Here is a 14254-nt window from a genome sequence, read left to right as displayed (position 1 = left end):
GGGCAGGGAGTTAGTTACCACCTCTGGGTAACTGGACGCTGGCGGCCAAACCTCCGGAGGCCCGGGGAGGCAGCGGGCCCGTAGCAGATCCCGGATCCGGAATTTTCCGGGCAGGACCGGAATCAAGATCGGCACTGCCCCAAAGTGGGTTTCTGAAGAACTCGCGAACTTGGATTAGGAAAGCCCGGAATCCGGATCAACAAAACCCAGAACCCGGAATTTAGATCGGAAAGTCCCGGAGCACGGAGTGCGGAGCGAACTCAGCGCGGAGCCCGGAGTCCGGACCGAGACACCGCCGGACGGGACGGAGCGATGTCGGGCCGTGGCGCGGGCGGGTTCCCGCTGCCCCCGTTGAGCCCTGGCGGCGGCGCGGTTGCTGCGGCCCTGGGAGCGCCGCCTCCGCCAGCGGGACCCGGCATGCTGCCCGGACCGGCGCTTAGGGGGCCTGGGCCGGCTGGAGGCGTGGGGGGCCCCGGGGCCGCTGCCTTCCGCCCCATGGGCCCCGCGGGCCCGGCGGCGCAGTACCAGGTGAGGAGGGCGGATGGGCGGGCGGCGCCTCGAGCACTCCCGGGGCTGGGGGCCTCTAATGAGGGCCCTGGGGCAGCCTCCTGAATAGGGGGCACAGAGGCTCTGCATGCGGATTTCACGGGGCACGGTGGGGGGCAAGGGCAGGGACCCTCGGGCTCGGCCAGGTGGTGGTGGAGGATTTGAGGGAGAAGGTAAGAGCGACTCGGGTGGAGGGTTTGAACCATTTGGGAGCGTCTGGGGGTCTTCCTTGGAACGGGGATTCTGAATAACTGAGAGATGGAGGCGTAGTCGAAGCTAGTGAGTTGTGGACGGGTGGAATGAGAAATCTAGTATAGATTTTCGGGTAAAGGGTCCTGGGAAGTGATGAGAAAGTTTTGGGAAAGAGCCCTCATTGAGAAAGCAGGGTTACCCTGCATTGGTCTTGGTTATACTCCAAGTCTGCTCTGGGTTTTTTTTTCTCCCCCTAGTTGGGAACTGGCAGAGTTTTAGCGTGTCTGAGATGGCTCCCAGCTGCTAAGGAGGAGGAAGAAGGGCCTGGCTTCCCAGGGGCACAGAAGGCAGAGGATGGGGATTGCAGCCCGTGCAAGGGGAATCTACTACTGGGCCAGGCCCTGGCACCTTCACACAGGGATGCCTCTAGGTTAGATCAGAGAGGGTGGTGGACAGGCCTGAGGAAGGAGGAAAGCCTAGCCCATTCTGGACAGACTTTCTGGCTTTCTGCCTGGTGTCATAGTGTCCAGGAGTTGATTAGTCTGGAGGAACAGAGAGGCACCACTGAGTACTGCTGGTCTGGGGCTGGAGGAGCCTGCAGAGAGTTGCCTCAAAGGGTTCTGTCTGACCCCTTCTGGGTCTGGCTTTGCAGAGGACTTCTCGGGTTGCAGCTTCAAAGGCCATGGAGAAACTGTGGGGTCAGTGTGTGAGGAACACAGCCTCACACTGGGGGTGGGGCTTACCAGTCCCCAAGTTCATTGTTTCTGGTTGCCCCAGAATGCTTGGGAATTGCCCTCATCCTTTTTCCTGCCCTCCTCTCCACTTTTAATTAGCCTTTAGGTTCTAAACAACAACATATTTCAATCTGTGTGCCCCAGCACTTGACACGGAAGTCTTGCTAATCTCTCAGGGCAGCTGGGAGATTCTCATGTCTCCTCTCCCTCTTGCCCCCAGGTAAAGGTCCCCTAAGTGGTTCCTCATAGAGTAGGAGCCCTGGGTCCCCACTTTGTGAAGAGATGCTTCACTGGGACGGTGATTTTTCCTTCTTGCACCTCATGTTCCCTCTTCTCTCTGAACCAAGGATCTGGCTATTGACAGAGACAGACCTGATCCCCAAGACTCCAGCTGGGATTCATCTTTCCCATCTTGCTCTCACTCCAGGGGATTCATGGGCCCAGGGTGTCACTGAGGGATCCCTGGGTCTGTCATTCCAACTCTTAGGTGAGTTAGCTGAGGAGCCTCCCTGGGGGCCGTTGGCCCCGGGGAAGGCTCCAAGGACTAGATAGGAGCCTCTCTAATTTCCTAAGCCTGGGGAAAGCCCTGAGAGGACGGATTCCAGAGTGATTTGGAGGGAGTGGCCTTGGACCGGTGGCAAGGCTGAGCTAACTGGCTGGGTACCCCAGGCTTCCAGGAGAGGGGACCTTGAGGAAGGCACGGAGCCTCTGCCTCCCTGGGCTTCCCCTGCAGCTTCTCATGGCCTCCTCCTCCTCCAGGGAAGGGGCATGTGTGTACGTGTGGGGGGAGGGAGGGCCCAGTTCATGTCTGCTGACTTCAAGGAGGATCCTATGTGGCCTCTTTCCAAGTCCAGTTATGTGACTTCTGGGAGAAGGGACTTGAGATCTGAGGAGCAGGGGGTGTGTCTCTGCTGGGGCATGTGAGGTGAGCTGGAGGAGTGAGGCTCTCAAGCCCACGTTGGGCAAATAGGGGAGCTTACTGGTGGAAGGGAAGTGATGACCCCACCTCTTTACAGAGTGTTTCAAGCTGTGGGTCACGGTCTACTAAGGACCTTAAAGAAAACATAATATTAAAATAAAAAACAAACACCACACCGCCCCCCCACCCCCCACCCCCCACCCCCCACCCCTGCAAAGAACACAGATTGCTGGGTTCACGCCAGAGGGTTGAAAATATTTTGTATGTCTGCAGAGGTAGGTTCTCTTCTTCTTGGTCCTTAGGCCCAGCCTTCAGAGGCACCAGGGGCCAGACTGGCCTCCCACCCCTGCTGTCCTGGGCGGTGGATCCGGAGTCCGGTTGAGGACATGGGCTGTGCTGGGCTAAGGGAGAGGAGGTTACTGCTCACATCTGAGGCTCAGGGCGTGGAGCCAGGCCTCCCTAGCCCTGCTGCAGGAAAGGGGTCAGGGAGCCTAAGAGATCAGGGCTCTGTTCTTTTTTTATTTTTTTTGAAGTCTTGGGTTGTTTTTTAGAAGAGGAGGAATTACTGGTGCTTCAGAGCCCAGGTGTGGAGCTTGGCCAGGCTGAGCTGGGACTGCAGGAACTGTAAGCCGCCTTTCCAGGGGCCCCTTCCCACCTTGGGAGAAGTTTGGGGCCCTGGGCGAGCTGGAGGTCCTCGCAGGCTTCCTCCAGGCCCGGCCTATGCCACCTGGTTTTGAGACTTCCTGTTCCGGGAGCACCTGCCTAGGCGGGCTGCGTGGTGCTCAGGACCTCCCACTCTGCAGGTTCCCTGCCTCAGTCGTTCCACGCCCTCAGCTCAGGCGCTGGTGGGAAACACTCGAGTCTAGGGTGCGAGGGGGCCGGGCTCTCAGCTGTGGCCACCCTGAGTTTTTTTTTCTAGCATCTCTAGCTGTGTAGCTCTGGCTCATTAAGGCAGAGAAGCAGGCTGTCTTTGCCTCTCCGCAGCTCAGAGGAGCCTCCTCCTGATGAGGAGACTTATGGCAGGACTCCAGAGGCCCCCCATCCTCCCAAATGCTTCCTTCCCACCCCTCTCCTTCTCCCCCCCCCCTGTCTTTGGGTCGTGTTTCTCCTCTTTTCCTGTGTCTGCCTCTGGTCAAGAATCTGACCGTCCTTGGTGAGAACGTGGGATGAGTGCGGGATGAAGAGTTGGAGTAGGAATCTCATCTCTGTGATGCTGGCAGGGAAGGGGGTTGGGGGGGGCGGGGGGGGTCCTTTGATTTGGTGTGAATCCCCACCCAGCCTGGCTTGGTTGGCTGGTTGTGCTGGTTGCATAATCTGGGCCCTGGGGCCAGCCCTGTGAAGCTGCCAGGGACAGTGTGTGCGAGGCAGAGCTGCCAAACAGGCCTTGCAGGCCTTGCAGCCACAAGAAAGGGGGTGGGGGCTCCTCCCCAGTGGGTTCCACAGTAATGTTGGGGAGCCGGACCTCAGTGGGAAATCCCTTCTGCAGGTTTTGAAAGAAGCCACCTCCTACCCAGCTTCCTCTGCTGATCCTAAGACTTTGATCCTTGCATCCCAGGCTAATCTTATCTCCATTCTCCAGCTTGGCATTGCCAAGCAGCCCCAGCCACCAGGTGGCGTGCGGACCGCAGGCAGAGGCCAGGTGCCAGCTGCTCTCCCTTCCACAGACCACTGGGGAGCCACAGCTTCCCCTTGGAGTCTTCAGGCCTAGAGGTTGGGGGCTGGGCAGCAGGGAGGTGAGAGAAGGGTCCAGTTCTGGGTGGTGAGTAGGGGCCATATGGCGACCAGATGGCCTGTGTACTCTGCCTGAGGCTGCCCCCACCCGTCGGGACAGGCTCCAAGCCATCCTGTTGCAGCTTGCTCACCTGCGGCGCCACTGCCGATGGGCCTGCCAGCCCTTTGGACTGCCGTTCCCTGCTCAGTCACACCACCAGGCCGGTGACTGGGGACGGGCACTGGGGCTGTGCCCCGTCAGCCTGCTCGCATCACAGCCACAGTCCGCCGCCTGGCTACGACAGTGCGCCTGGCTTCTGCCTCAAGCTGGGGGAGGAGAGGATGGAGTGCTCGGTGGCACCATCTGAGAGCCTTGAGGCCGGCTGGTCCAGGGAGCCGGGCAGAGTGTTGCTGGGGCCAGAAGGTGGTTGCAAGTGGCAATGGGCCCTGAAAAACTCCCCCAGGCCCTTCTCCCTGCAGGCAGTGTTCTCCTCCCACCCCTTGGGCTCTGCGGGCCTCATTCGCTGGCACGGCTGCCAGGGCGGTTGAAGGGGGCGGGGCAGGTGTGGTTTACACTTCTGCTCTCAAGCGCTTGCTCCCCTTTGTTCCTGGCACTCCTGCCTGGGCTCGGCGGCCCCGTGGTGTGCTGCTCAGGACTGGACCCGGCCGAGGAGAGGGATGGAAGGAATGGGTTACGGGCCCCGTTGGGCCCCACCCCTGACCTATGCACCCCCGTTGGCTCACTTCCCCCAGCGGCCTGGCATGTCCCCAGGGAGCCGGATGCCCATGGCTGGCTTGCAGGTGGGACCCCCTGCCGGCTCCCCCTTTGGCACAGCTGCTCCACTTCGACCTGGCATGCCACCCACCATGATGGACCCATTCCGAAAACGCCTGCTTGTGCCTCAGGCCCAGCCCCCGATGCCTGCCCAGCGCCGGGGGTAAGACCTTCCTGTTTCTTCTACCCCATCTAGTGAGACGGTTTCCGTGTGTCCTAAGGGCTGCGATGACTGAGGAAGACTCCTGGTTGTCTGGGGAAGGTCCTGGGGACTGGAGAGGTGGGGAGGCGGGGAGGTCCTTTGGACCATTGACTTCTTCGTTGGGTTTCTGTCCTTTTAGGTTAAAGAGGAGGAAGATGGCAGATAAAGTTCTACCTCAGCGAGTGAGTATGTTGGGAGAGGGCCTAAGAGGCCCACCCAAGGGCTGGTTGGCTGAGGGTGGACTCAGTCTCCCCTCACCTTGGGGCGAGGGAGGAAGTGAGGAAGGAGCCAGAGCTGCAGCTGAAATGAGCTGATGGATCCTTGCTCCCTCCACACTTCCAGATTCGGGAGCTTGTCCCAGAGTCTCAGGCGTACATGGACCTCTTGGCATTTGAACGGAAGCTGGACCAGACCATTGCTCGAAAGCGGATGGAAATCCAGGAGGCCATCAAAAAGCCTCTGACGGTGTGTGCAGCCCCAGCTGCTCCTGGGCCTCCCCAAGCTTCTCTGCCCCTCCCTGGGCTTGTTTTCCAGGGGCCAAGTGGGCGTCTCTGATGGGCTAGAGCAGGATGTTTTACACTGTAGGATACAGCCCATTTAGCATGAATTTGCTTTGATGTGGTGAGGCCAGCCTGTTTTTAATGGAACATTAGGGTTGTAGAAATGATCATTCTTCACAGTAGCAAAGGAATTATGACATTTTTGTTTCATATATTTGCATATATGTGCAGATCCTGGATCATAATTTAAAACATTAATATTGTACATCATGGTCAGAAGTTTGAAAGGCAAAGCTGGAGGGTAGATGAGGATAGTTCCTGTCTTCTTCCCCGTCCCTAGAGAAATTTTATCTAGAGAACAGTTCCTTGAATGGTGGAGGCTTTCCGGGAGACGATGTTCTGTAGCCACGATGAGTGAGTGGGTTTCACTTAAACTATGAGCCAGCGACTTCTGATAGCACCCTCAGTGTATCTGTCACACCACCGATGCCCCTGTATTGGACCTTTTGGTACTGCATCTGTTTCCCCATAAAGTTGTGAGTCCCTTGAAGGTGAGGGATGAGATTTCCTCACCCAATTCCCAGGGCCTCACTAGGGGCCTGACCCATAGCACTCTCTCTATGGGTGTGAAATGAGTTCAGACGGGAGGATTGGGTAGCAGCTGGTCCCTGTCTAGTTAACCTGTTGTCTTTCTTTAGCAAAAACGAAAGCTGCGGATCTATATTTCCAATACATTCAGTCCCAGCAAGGCAGAAGGTGACAGTGCAGGAACCACAGGGACCCCTGGAGGAACCCCCGCAGGGGACAAGGTGGCTTCCTGGGAACTCCGAGTAGAGGGAAAACTGCTGGATGATGTGAGTTGGGGAAGGAGGTGTCTGGAGGGGCAGTGGTCTGTGTGGGTTTCAGACTTGGGCCAGACACTTGGGCACTTCCGGGGTCATCCTGCTGGAGGGAGAGGGCACAGCACCCAGTCCAGAGGTGGGAGGTTTGTGTGGTTGTTACAGTGCTTTTCCTGCAGATGGCGATAGAGTGTCCTGAGGAAGGGGTGCCCTTGCTAATTCTGGTCCTTTACTGGCTGACAGCGGGGCTGCCTAGGGCCCCTTTCTGTGCCTCAGGTCTCACTTTTCCCCGCTTCTTTCAGGGCCTGAGAATCCTCAGTACCCTGAGCTTTAGGACTGAAACAATATTCCTCTGTTCGGGGCTTAGTATGTGGCTTAGGCTTGAACCTTCAGTGGCACCCCTGTCTCACCCCCTTTACATCCCCAGCCTAGTAAACAGAAGCGGAAGTTTTCTTCCTTCTTTAAGAGCCTCGTCATCGAGCTGGACAAGGAACTCTACGGGCCGGACAACCACCTGGTAGAGGTGAGAGCGGGCCTGGGGCTTGGGAGCACAGGGTGCCGTGCCCGGCGGGCAGAGAAATGGCCTCAGTCCCCTTGCAGGGCCGGGGGCGTATGTTGCCCGTCCCTTTGGTGATGAGCTTGACTCCCCTTCCTCCTGCCAGTGGCACCGGATGCCCACCACCCAGGAGACAGACGGCTTCCAGGTGAAGCGGCCTGGAGACCTGAACGTCAAGTGCACCCTCCTGCTCATGCTGGATCATCAGGTGATGAGTGCCCTGAGGCCACGTCTGGGCTCACGGGGACTCTCACCTGGGGCGGGGGCAGGTGCCCATTGGAAACCCTTCCTGTCCCTGCCCTAGCCTGCTTTGGGTTTTTTTTTTCCCTCCTCTGACTCCCGTCTGTCCACGCCAGCCCCCGCAGTACAAGCTGGACCCCCGCCTGGCGAGGCTGCTGGGGGTGCACACGCAGACAAGGGCTGCCATCATGCAGGCCCTGTGGCTCTACATCAAACACAACCAGCTGCAGGACGGCCACGAGCGCGAGTACATCAACTGCAACCGCTACTTCCGCCAGGTAAGCGCGGACACCGCCCCTCCCCTTCCGGCCCCCGCCCGCCTTGCCTGCGGCGCCACACCGCCCCGGGGACGGGCCACTTCCCCGTGTGCCCACCAGGGCGTCACCGACCCTCTGGCGCCCTCCCCAGATCTTCAGCTGCGGCCGACTACGTTTCTCTGAGATTCCCATGAAGCTGGCAGGGTTGCTGCAGCATCCAGACCCGATTGTCATCAACCACGTCATCAGGTAAACGGGAAGGGGGAGGAACGCTGCTCTCAGGGGTTTACCTTTGACTTCAATTAAAGCCAAAGCGAAGCAGCGCGTTTGGTTTCTTGCTCCCTGGGTGTGTGTGGTTTGGCCCCGGGCGGGCGGGAGGGAAGTAGCTCCCTCTCCCGTGTGCCGTGTAGCGTGGACCCTAACGACCAGAAGAAGACAGCCTGTTACGACATTGACGTGGAGGTGGATGACCCGCTCAAGGCCCAGATGAGCAATTTTCTGGCCTCTACCACCAATCAGCAGGAGATCGCCTCCCTTGATGTCAAGGTGGGCCCCAACCTCCTCTGGGCCCCCAGTGAGCATGGGCAGGTGTCGGGCATTTCCATTTATATAGTACCTTGGGATGGGACCTGAGTCCTTTGGGGTTGGGGCTGGAAGCAGACCTTGTCGGGGTGGGAGCCAGTCTGACACGTACCCCTTTGCCCAGATCCACGAGACTATTGAGTCCATCAACCAGCTGAAGACCCAGAGGGATTTCATGCTCAGTTTCAGCACTGACCCCCAGGACTTCATCCAGGAGTGGCTCCGTTCCCAGCGCCGGGACCTCAAGGTGTGCCCCTTTTTCCTGAGGGTGATCCCACGTTAAGCTCTGGGGGTTCTGTCCCCAGCACCGTTCTTCTGGCTCAGGGGTGGGAATTGCGTTCAGCTCTGCTCTTGGCGCTCTACAGATCATCACTGATGTGACTGGGAACCCGGAGGAGGAGAGACGAGCAGCTTTCTACCACCAGCCCTGGGCCCAGGAAGCAGTAGGGAGGCACATCTTTGCCAAGGTGAGGCGGCTCTGCCCTGACTGGCCTGGAGGGGATACCGGAGGGCAGGGTGGGCAGCCGGGCCTGAGCCGCTGGTCTGTCCCTGCTCCAGGTGCAGCAGCGAAGGCAGGAACTGGAACAGGTGCTGGGAATCCGCCTGACCTAACTGCTCAGGGACCCCTTCCTTTCTTCCCAGCCTGGAGCCATGCCCTCAGCCTGGAAGGGGACCACCCTCTGGGGCACAGACACGTAGGATAACGAGGGGGTGAGGGGCATCTCCAGTTACCCTCGGCTCCCCGGCTTTAGTTTCTTAAGTGTAGTGATAGGATTCCTTGTTGCTTGGTCCTCCAAAGCCTTCTTACTTACACATTGGCTTTAACTGGGTTCACGAGAGGCCTCCTATGCCCCCTGCAGGCAGGCCTGAGAAGGACCTGGAGGCTCTGCTTTGACATTTTAACCGAGACCTTTTGGAACCAGAGGCCCCTGGCTTTGCTTGTTTACAGACCCCCTTGGGGCGAGTGTCCACGCTGGCTCCAGGGAGCGGGGTGAGGAAGAGGAGCATGGCTCCCTTTCTTCCCAGCCTTTCCAAACCAAAGTTCTTTGCCATTCCTACCAGCCCAGCCTTGCTGCTGGTAATTTCCTTTCCTTCGGGTTATTTGCACTATTTGTGGAGCAGGATTTTCTATGCGGGAGCCACTTTTTTTATGGGGGTGTGTTGGGGGTTTTCAGGGAGCCCTACTTGGGGGTCCCTTATTTTCTTTTCTCAATCTATGCAAGCGGCTCTGGCCGCCATCATCTCCTGCGATGCCAGAGGGCTGTCACCCCGGTTCTTGGGCCCAGGGTAACGCCTCCTAGGGAGAGGGCACCCTAATTCTCTGGCGTGGCCTGAGGCGTGGGTGTGTGTGTGCTCGGTGGAGGGCAGTGGGAGATGGGGAGGACTGTTGTTGCTCTTTGGAGCCTGTTAAGGAGGGTGGGCCGAGGGCTTGGCAAACGCCACTTCTGGCAGGTTTGGAAATTTCCAAATAAATCTTTGTTTATTGGTGGTACCCAGACCTGGTGATTGAACAGTGCAGCTGCTGATTAACAGACTCGAGTCCTCAAGGTCCTGACCGGTAGAGCTTTATTTGAGGGATCCACACAAAGGACGTCTGCCTCACTTCCATAGTTTCTTGATGGACATGTTTTTCTCACTGTCCTTTTGCATGACCTGGAGAGAGAACATTTGAGTTAGAGACCCAGTGAACACGTGCCCGACCCCACTGCTCCAGAGTCACCACCAGCAAAGGCAGAAAGGTGTGGCCCTGTACCTTAGCTACTGCCATCTCGAAGTCCTCCTGCGTGACGTGCACTCGGCGCTCCCGCAGCGCATACATGCCAGCCTCGGTGCACACGCCCTGAGCAGGGAAAGAAGGTGGAGATGCCGCTGTGCCCTGAACCCAGTGATTCCTGCCTCTGCCCCCTTTCCCTTGGGCACTCCTGTTACCTTCACTTCAGCCCCTGACGCTCCCGGCATGAGCTCAGCAATTTTTCTCAGGTTGATCCCCCGGGTCAGGTTCATTTTCCGAGAATGGATCTTCAAAATGTCCAGCCGGGCCTAGCGATGGGAGGGGAAAAGCCTGAGCCCAGGGCCTACCGCCACAGCTGGGGCTGCTGCCAATGCTGCTTACTACAAACCTCCTCGTTGGGGGGTGGGAATTCAATTTTTCTGTCTATGCGCCCTGGGCGGAGTAGCGCCGAGTCTAGGATGTCAATCCTATTGGTTGCCATGATAACCTGAGTGGACAAAGCAGGTGGCGTCAGCTAAGCCCTTCCTAAGGCAGGCTGCACCTCACCCAGGGCCTTCCCTGGGTCCTTCCCCAAGCCGACCCCACCGTACCTTGATATTCTTGGTGGCCTCAAAGCCATCCAACTGGTTGAGCAGCTCCAGCATAGTGCGCTGGACTTCACTGTCCCCTCCAGAGCCCCCCTCCAGCCTCGAGGAGCCAATGGAGTCAATTTCATCCATGAAGATGATAGATGGAGCGTGTTCTCGGGCCATGACAAACAGCTCCCTCACCATCCGCGCCCCTGTGCAGAGACCAAGCGGGGTGTCAATAAGCCAACGAGTTCCGCCCCCTCCCCCCGGCTTAGTTTCATGTTTCTGACCACAGTTACCTTCGCCGATGAATTTCTGTACCAATTCAGAGCCAGAGACACGAATGAAGGTGCAGTCTGTATGATGTGCCACAGCCCGGGCCAGCAGCGTCTTCCCCGTGCCTGGAGGTCCATACAGCAGTACCCCCTAGAGAGCAAGGGTGGGGCTCAGGGAAGGAAGCTGGCCCCCATGTTTCATTCAAGGAACATTTATTGAGTGTTTGCACTGTGCCAGATCTCATGTTAGACGCTAGAGATAAAAAAGTAAATGTCAAAGTCCTTTCTGGAGCTTATACCCAAACTATCTGATGGCCTGGTAGCGTCTCTTCCCCCAGCCCCTGGGTGAGCAGGACCAGTGGAAGCAAGCTCCAGTCTACCCGGCTGGGGCAAGTGTACCGTAGCAGCATGGCCCTGGCACAGAAGCCCTGCTCACCTTGGGCTGCGCGATGCCCAGTGCTTCAAACAGCTCAGGATGCTTCACAGGCAGCTCAATCACTTCTTTGATCTCCTTGATCTGTTTGTCCAGTCCACCAATCATCTCGTAAGTTGAGTCTGGCACCTTCTCCACCATCATCAGGGACACCAGCGGGTCCACCTTGTTAGGCAGGATCTTGTGCAGAGTGTAGCTATCATTTCTGAGGGCCACCCGGCAATTGGGTGTCACCTGGGCAAGGGACAGAGGTTCAGGAAGTGGTGTGGTGAGAGCTGACCCCCACCTCCCAACTCCCGGGCTGCACTCACATCATTGATGTCGATGTTCTTGTCCACGTCAACGACAAACTTGCCCTCCGGATGTACCTACAGAAACAAGGGCGCATGACCGTCCCTGACAGTTACCAAATCACTAACCTCACCCAGAAGACCCATGAATCTTACACTAAGGTGAGAACAATGTCCTCACGGCGCACAACGGTACGGGAAAGCAGAGGCAGGTGGCTGGTGCCGGGTCCTGCTGCCTTTACCTTGACGAGCACTTTTTTCTTATCCATGGCCCGGACTACTTCCCCCACGTAGGAGCCCTGTTCCTGCAGTAGCTGTAGCTCCTCCCGCAGCAGGCGAACTAAATGGAAAGCAAGACACCATGATCAATCAGAAGTTTTGAAGGGAAGGACTCAAAAACAGAATTCACGTGTTTAAGGCGATTACAATGAAACTCAAGGGAGATGAAGCAATGGGCACTTAGGTGAAGACTCGCTTCAAGGACACGGAACACTCAGAGCTCACACCAGTTGCCTCCACGCAGCCCTCCCATCTTTCCCTCCTCACCTTTTGCATTAAGCTCATTCCTCTGTGCCTGTAGCCTCCGGAGATTCTGGCTCTTATCATTCACAATCAGCTATTGGAGAACAAGAAGCAAAGGGTAGAAAAGAGGAGGAGGTTAAAATCTTGGCCAAGACCCTCACAGGCTGACATGAGCTGAGTGAGGAAAGCACAGGGCACCTGCATTCCCCATTCAGATTCTCCAATATGACTTTAACCTTGACCCTGTCCTCCAAGAGCGCCTCTGGAGCAAAGGACAACCATGGGGGCGGGGTGGGGGGAGCTGTCTGTCTAAAACTGGTCTAGGAACCCTAATGGAGACAAGGTAACAGCTGATTAACATAGTTTCTCAGAGTGGGAACTTGGGTACTGAAGATTTCTGAGTCAGAATCCTAAGTTCCAGCCCCATTGCTGGCAATCATCAGCTGAGTAAAGCCAATGAAAACCATGAGAAAGGTCTAGATCTGTTACAAAACCGAAAGTGGGTACAGCACCCCTATCCTGGCTCTTTTCAGGATTAACATAAGGAACAAATGAAAGCACACGTTGTTTAGTTGCTAACTCGTGTCTGACTCTTTGTGACCCCATGGACTGTAGCACACCAGACTTTCCTGTCCTTCACTATCTCCTGGAGTTTGCTCAAATTCATGTCTACTGAGTCAGTGATGCTATCCAACCATCTCATCCTCTGTCGCCTCCTTCTCCTCTTGCCCTCAGTCTTTCGCAACATCAGGGTCTTTTCCAATGAGCTGACTCTTCATGTTGGGTCAACAAAGTATTAGAGCTTCAGCATCAGTCCTTCCAATGAATATTCAGGATTGATCTCCTTTAGGATTGACTCCTTTAGGTTTGATCTCCGTGCAGTCCAAAGGACTCTCAAGAGTTTTCCCCAGCACCACAATTCGAAAGCATCAATTCTTCAGTGCTCAGCTTTCTTTATGGTTCAACTCTCACATCTGTACATGACTACTGGAGAAACTACAGCTTTGACTATACGGACCTTTGTCATACAGGTAAAGCATTTCAAAAATGACAGACCAAATACGATACCCACAAATGTACCTGAAGTTCAGAATTTTCCCTTGTGGCGCACCTCCATCCAGTTTACGTTATTTTCCTTATTTCTGTGGTCCTTGCTGCTTCTCTAGGCTAGAGCACTGGGCTGTTCAGTTTCATTTCATTCAGTCCCGTGGAATCAGCATTTTCCAGACTCCTCAACTCTTCTCACTCTGCCCCAACCCTTCCTCTGATAAATGTCATTTCCTGAACCTGTGTCTTCTCTTCACAAGAAACTGTTTCATTCGGGTTTCTAAAAGGAATGACTTTTGGCTGGGGGGTACTTTTATGTTAAAATTTGACTCTTGAAGATGTGTAAGAAATTGTGAATATTAATCATCTTCAAAAAGATGGGATTTCAGGGGAACATGAGACAGTTAATTTCATATATTTTATACTATTAACTTGTCATCAATACTAATTTTTCCACTGCATCGCAGTGGAGTTACATGGATTTGTAGAGATCTGCTCATCCCCCTTCTAGCTCCCTCTGGACCTCTGAAGTCCGTTCTCACCTGGAGTTCTTCAATCTTGGACAGATAATATTGGCGGAGTCCACTGCCTGCCTTCCCCTCTTCCAGCTCCATCTGAGGACACAGTGTAATTATTAACCAAAAGGCTAAACATCCAAAGGATAAAGCTATTTCCACGCTGACTTCGGAGATTTAAGATTTGTGTTCTCGTCCCTCACTCCATCTCTTCACAACCATTTCCTTAAGACTAAAACAGAATGAGAATGCCGCCTGCCTCTTAAGACTTTCAGGAGGATCAAGAAACAGCGCACCAGGGAACGCTACACAATCCCGAGGTGTTGTTTGTACAGGAGCAGCCAGCAGGAAGCACGGGGCCCCCGAATCCCGCAAGAGTGGGTTCCCGCTCCCGCTCTTCTCACCGCTCCCACTGTTCTCACCACTCCTCACTCAATCGGCTTCCACCCGGTCTTCCACTCCCGGCCCTGCCGTGACCCGCCGCGGGCGGCGCTGACACAGCAGATCCGGTCCCAGGCAGGGCCCAGTCTAGACTGGCCCACCCACCCCGGACTCCCCCGACCCGCTGGCCCCGGCCGGCTGCCCACCTCGGATCGTACCTGCTTCTCATCCAGCCCCGGTCCCCGCCCGGCCGCCGCCGCCATACCTGCTCTGGTCCGTCAAGCGCCATCTTCCCTCTTCCGCGGAGACCGCCGGCATCAGAGCCGCTTTGGCGCGCAGGCGCAAAGCCGGCGCTTGCGGGGTGGGGGAGTACCAAAGACTCGGGCAGCGAACAGTTCCGGGTCAGTGGGCGGGGTGTGAGGACGGACGGTAACAAAT

The 14254-nt window shown here is 56.4% G+C and overlaps 2 protein-coding genes across 2 annotated transcripts; one reads left to right on the top strand and one right to left on the bottom strand.

Moving 5' to 3' along the window:
* Positions 1 to 312: 312 nt before the first annotated feature.
* Positions 313 to 9487, top strand: SMARCD2 (SWI/SNF related BAF chromatin remodeling complex subunit D2). The gene is made up of 13 exons (XM_068976816.1): positions 313 to 528; positions 4855 to 5039; positions 5218 to 5260; positions 5421 to 5543; positions 6277 to 6432; positions 6845 to 6940; positions 7080 to 7181; positions 7330 to 7491; positions 7622 to 7719; positions 7881 to 8016; positions 8177 to 8299; positions 8418 to 8519; positions 8611 to 9487. The coding sequence occupies exons 1-13, from the start codon at positions 313 to 315 to the stop codon at positions 8662 to 8664; spliced, it is 1596 nt and encodes a 531-aa protein (XP_068832917.1). The 3' UTR covers positions 8665 to 9487.
* Positions 9488 to 9555: 68 nt separating this feature from the next.
* On the bottom strand, positions 9556 to 14161 carry PSMC5 (proteasome 26S subunit, ATPase 5). The gene is made up of 12 exons (XM_068976648.1): positions 14082 to 14161; positions 13463 to 13534; positions 11898 to 11967; positions 11594 to 11691; positions 11373 to 11429; positions 11065 to 11295; positions 10653 to 10779; positions 10375 to 10565; positions 10173 to 10271; positions 9982 to 10092; positions 9806 to 9892; positions 9556 to 9705 (listed from the first exon to the last, which is right to left on the bottom strand). Exons 1-12 carry the CDS (start codon positions 14103 to 14105, stop codon positions 9652 to 9654), a joined length of 1221 nt encoding a protein of 406 aa, XP_068832749.1. The 5' UTR covers positions 14106 to 14161; the 3' UTR covers positions 9556 to 9651.
* Positions 14162 to 14254: the final 93 nt, after the last annotated feature.

The sequence above is a fragment of the Capricornis sumatraensis genome, chromosome 8 (genome assembly GCF_032405125.1).
Source record: "Capricornis sumatraensis isolate serow.1 chromosome 8, serow.2, whole genome shotgun sequence".
In the NCBI taxonomy this organism is placed as follows: domain Eukaryota; kingdom Metazoa; phylum Chordata; class Mammalia; order Artiodactyla; family Bovidae; genus Capricornis; species Capricornis sumatraensis.
The sequence above is the reverse complement of the archived record's forward strand: the minus strand, read 5'-3'. Positions and strand labels throughout refer to the sequence as shown.

What these genes read in the sequence shown, in the direction of transcription:
- SMARCD2 (XM_068976816.1), top strand. Translation starts at nt 313, where the DNA reads ATGTCGGGCCGTGGCGCGGGCGGGTTCCCGCTGCCCCCGTTGAGCCCT. An exon ending in CCATCAAAAAGCCTCTGACG is followed by an intron (nt 5,544 to 6,276) that starts GTGTGTGCAGCC and finishes GTCTTTCTTTAG; the next exon opens with CAAAAACGAAAGCTGCGGAT. An exon ending in TGCTCATGCTGGATCATCAG is followed by an intron (nt 7,182 to 7,329) that starts GTGATGAGTGCC and finishes TGTCCACGCCAG; the next exon opens with CCCCCGCAGTACAAGCTGGA.
- PSMC5 (XM_068976648.1), bottom strand. Translation starts at nt 14,105, where the DNA reads ATGGCGCTTGACGGACCAGAGCAG. An exon ending in CGCTTGACGGACCAGAGCAG is followed by an intron (nt 13,535 to 14,081) that starts GTATGGCGGCGG and finishes CTGTGTCCTCAG; the next exon opens with ATGGAGCTGGAAGAGGGGAA. An exon ending in TGGGCATCGCGCAGCCCAAG is followed by an intron (nt 10,780 to 11,064) that starts GTGAGCAGGGCT and finishes CTTGCTCTCTAG; the next exon opens with GGGGTACTGCTGTATGGACC.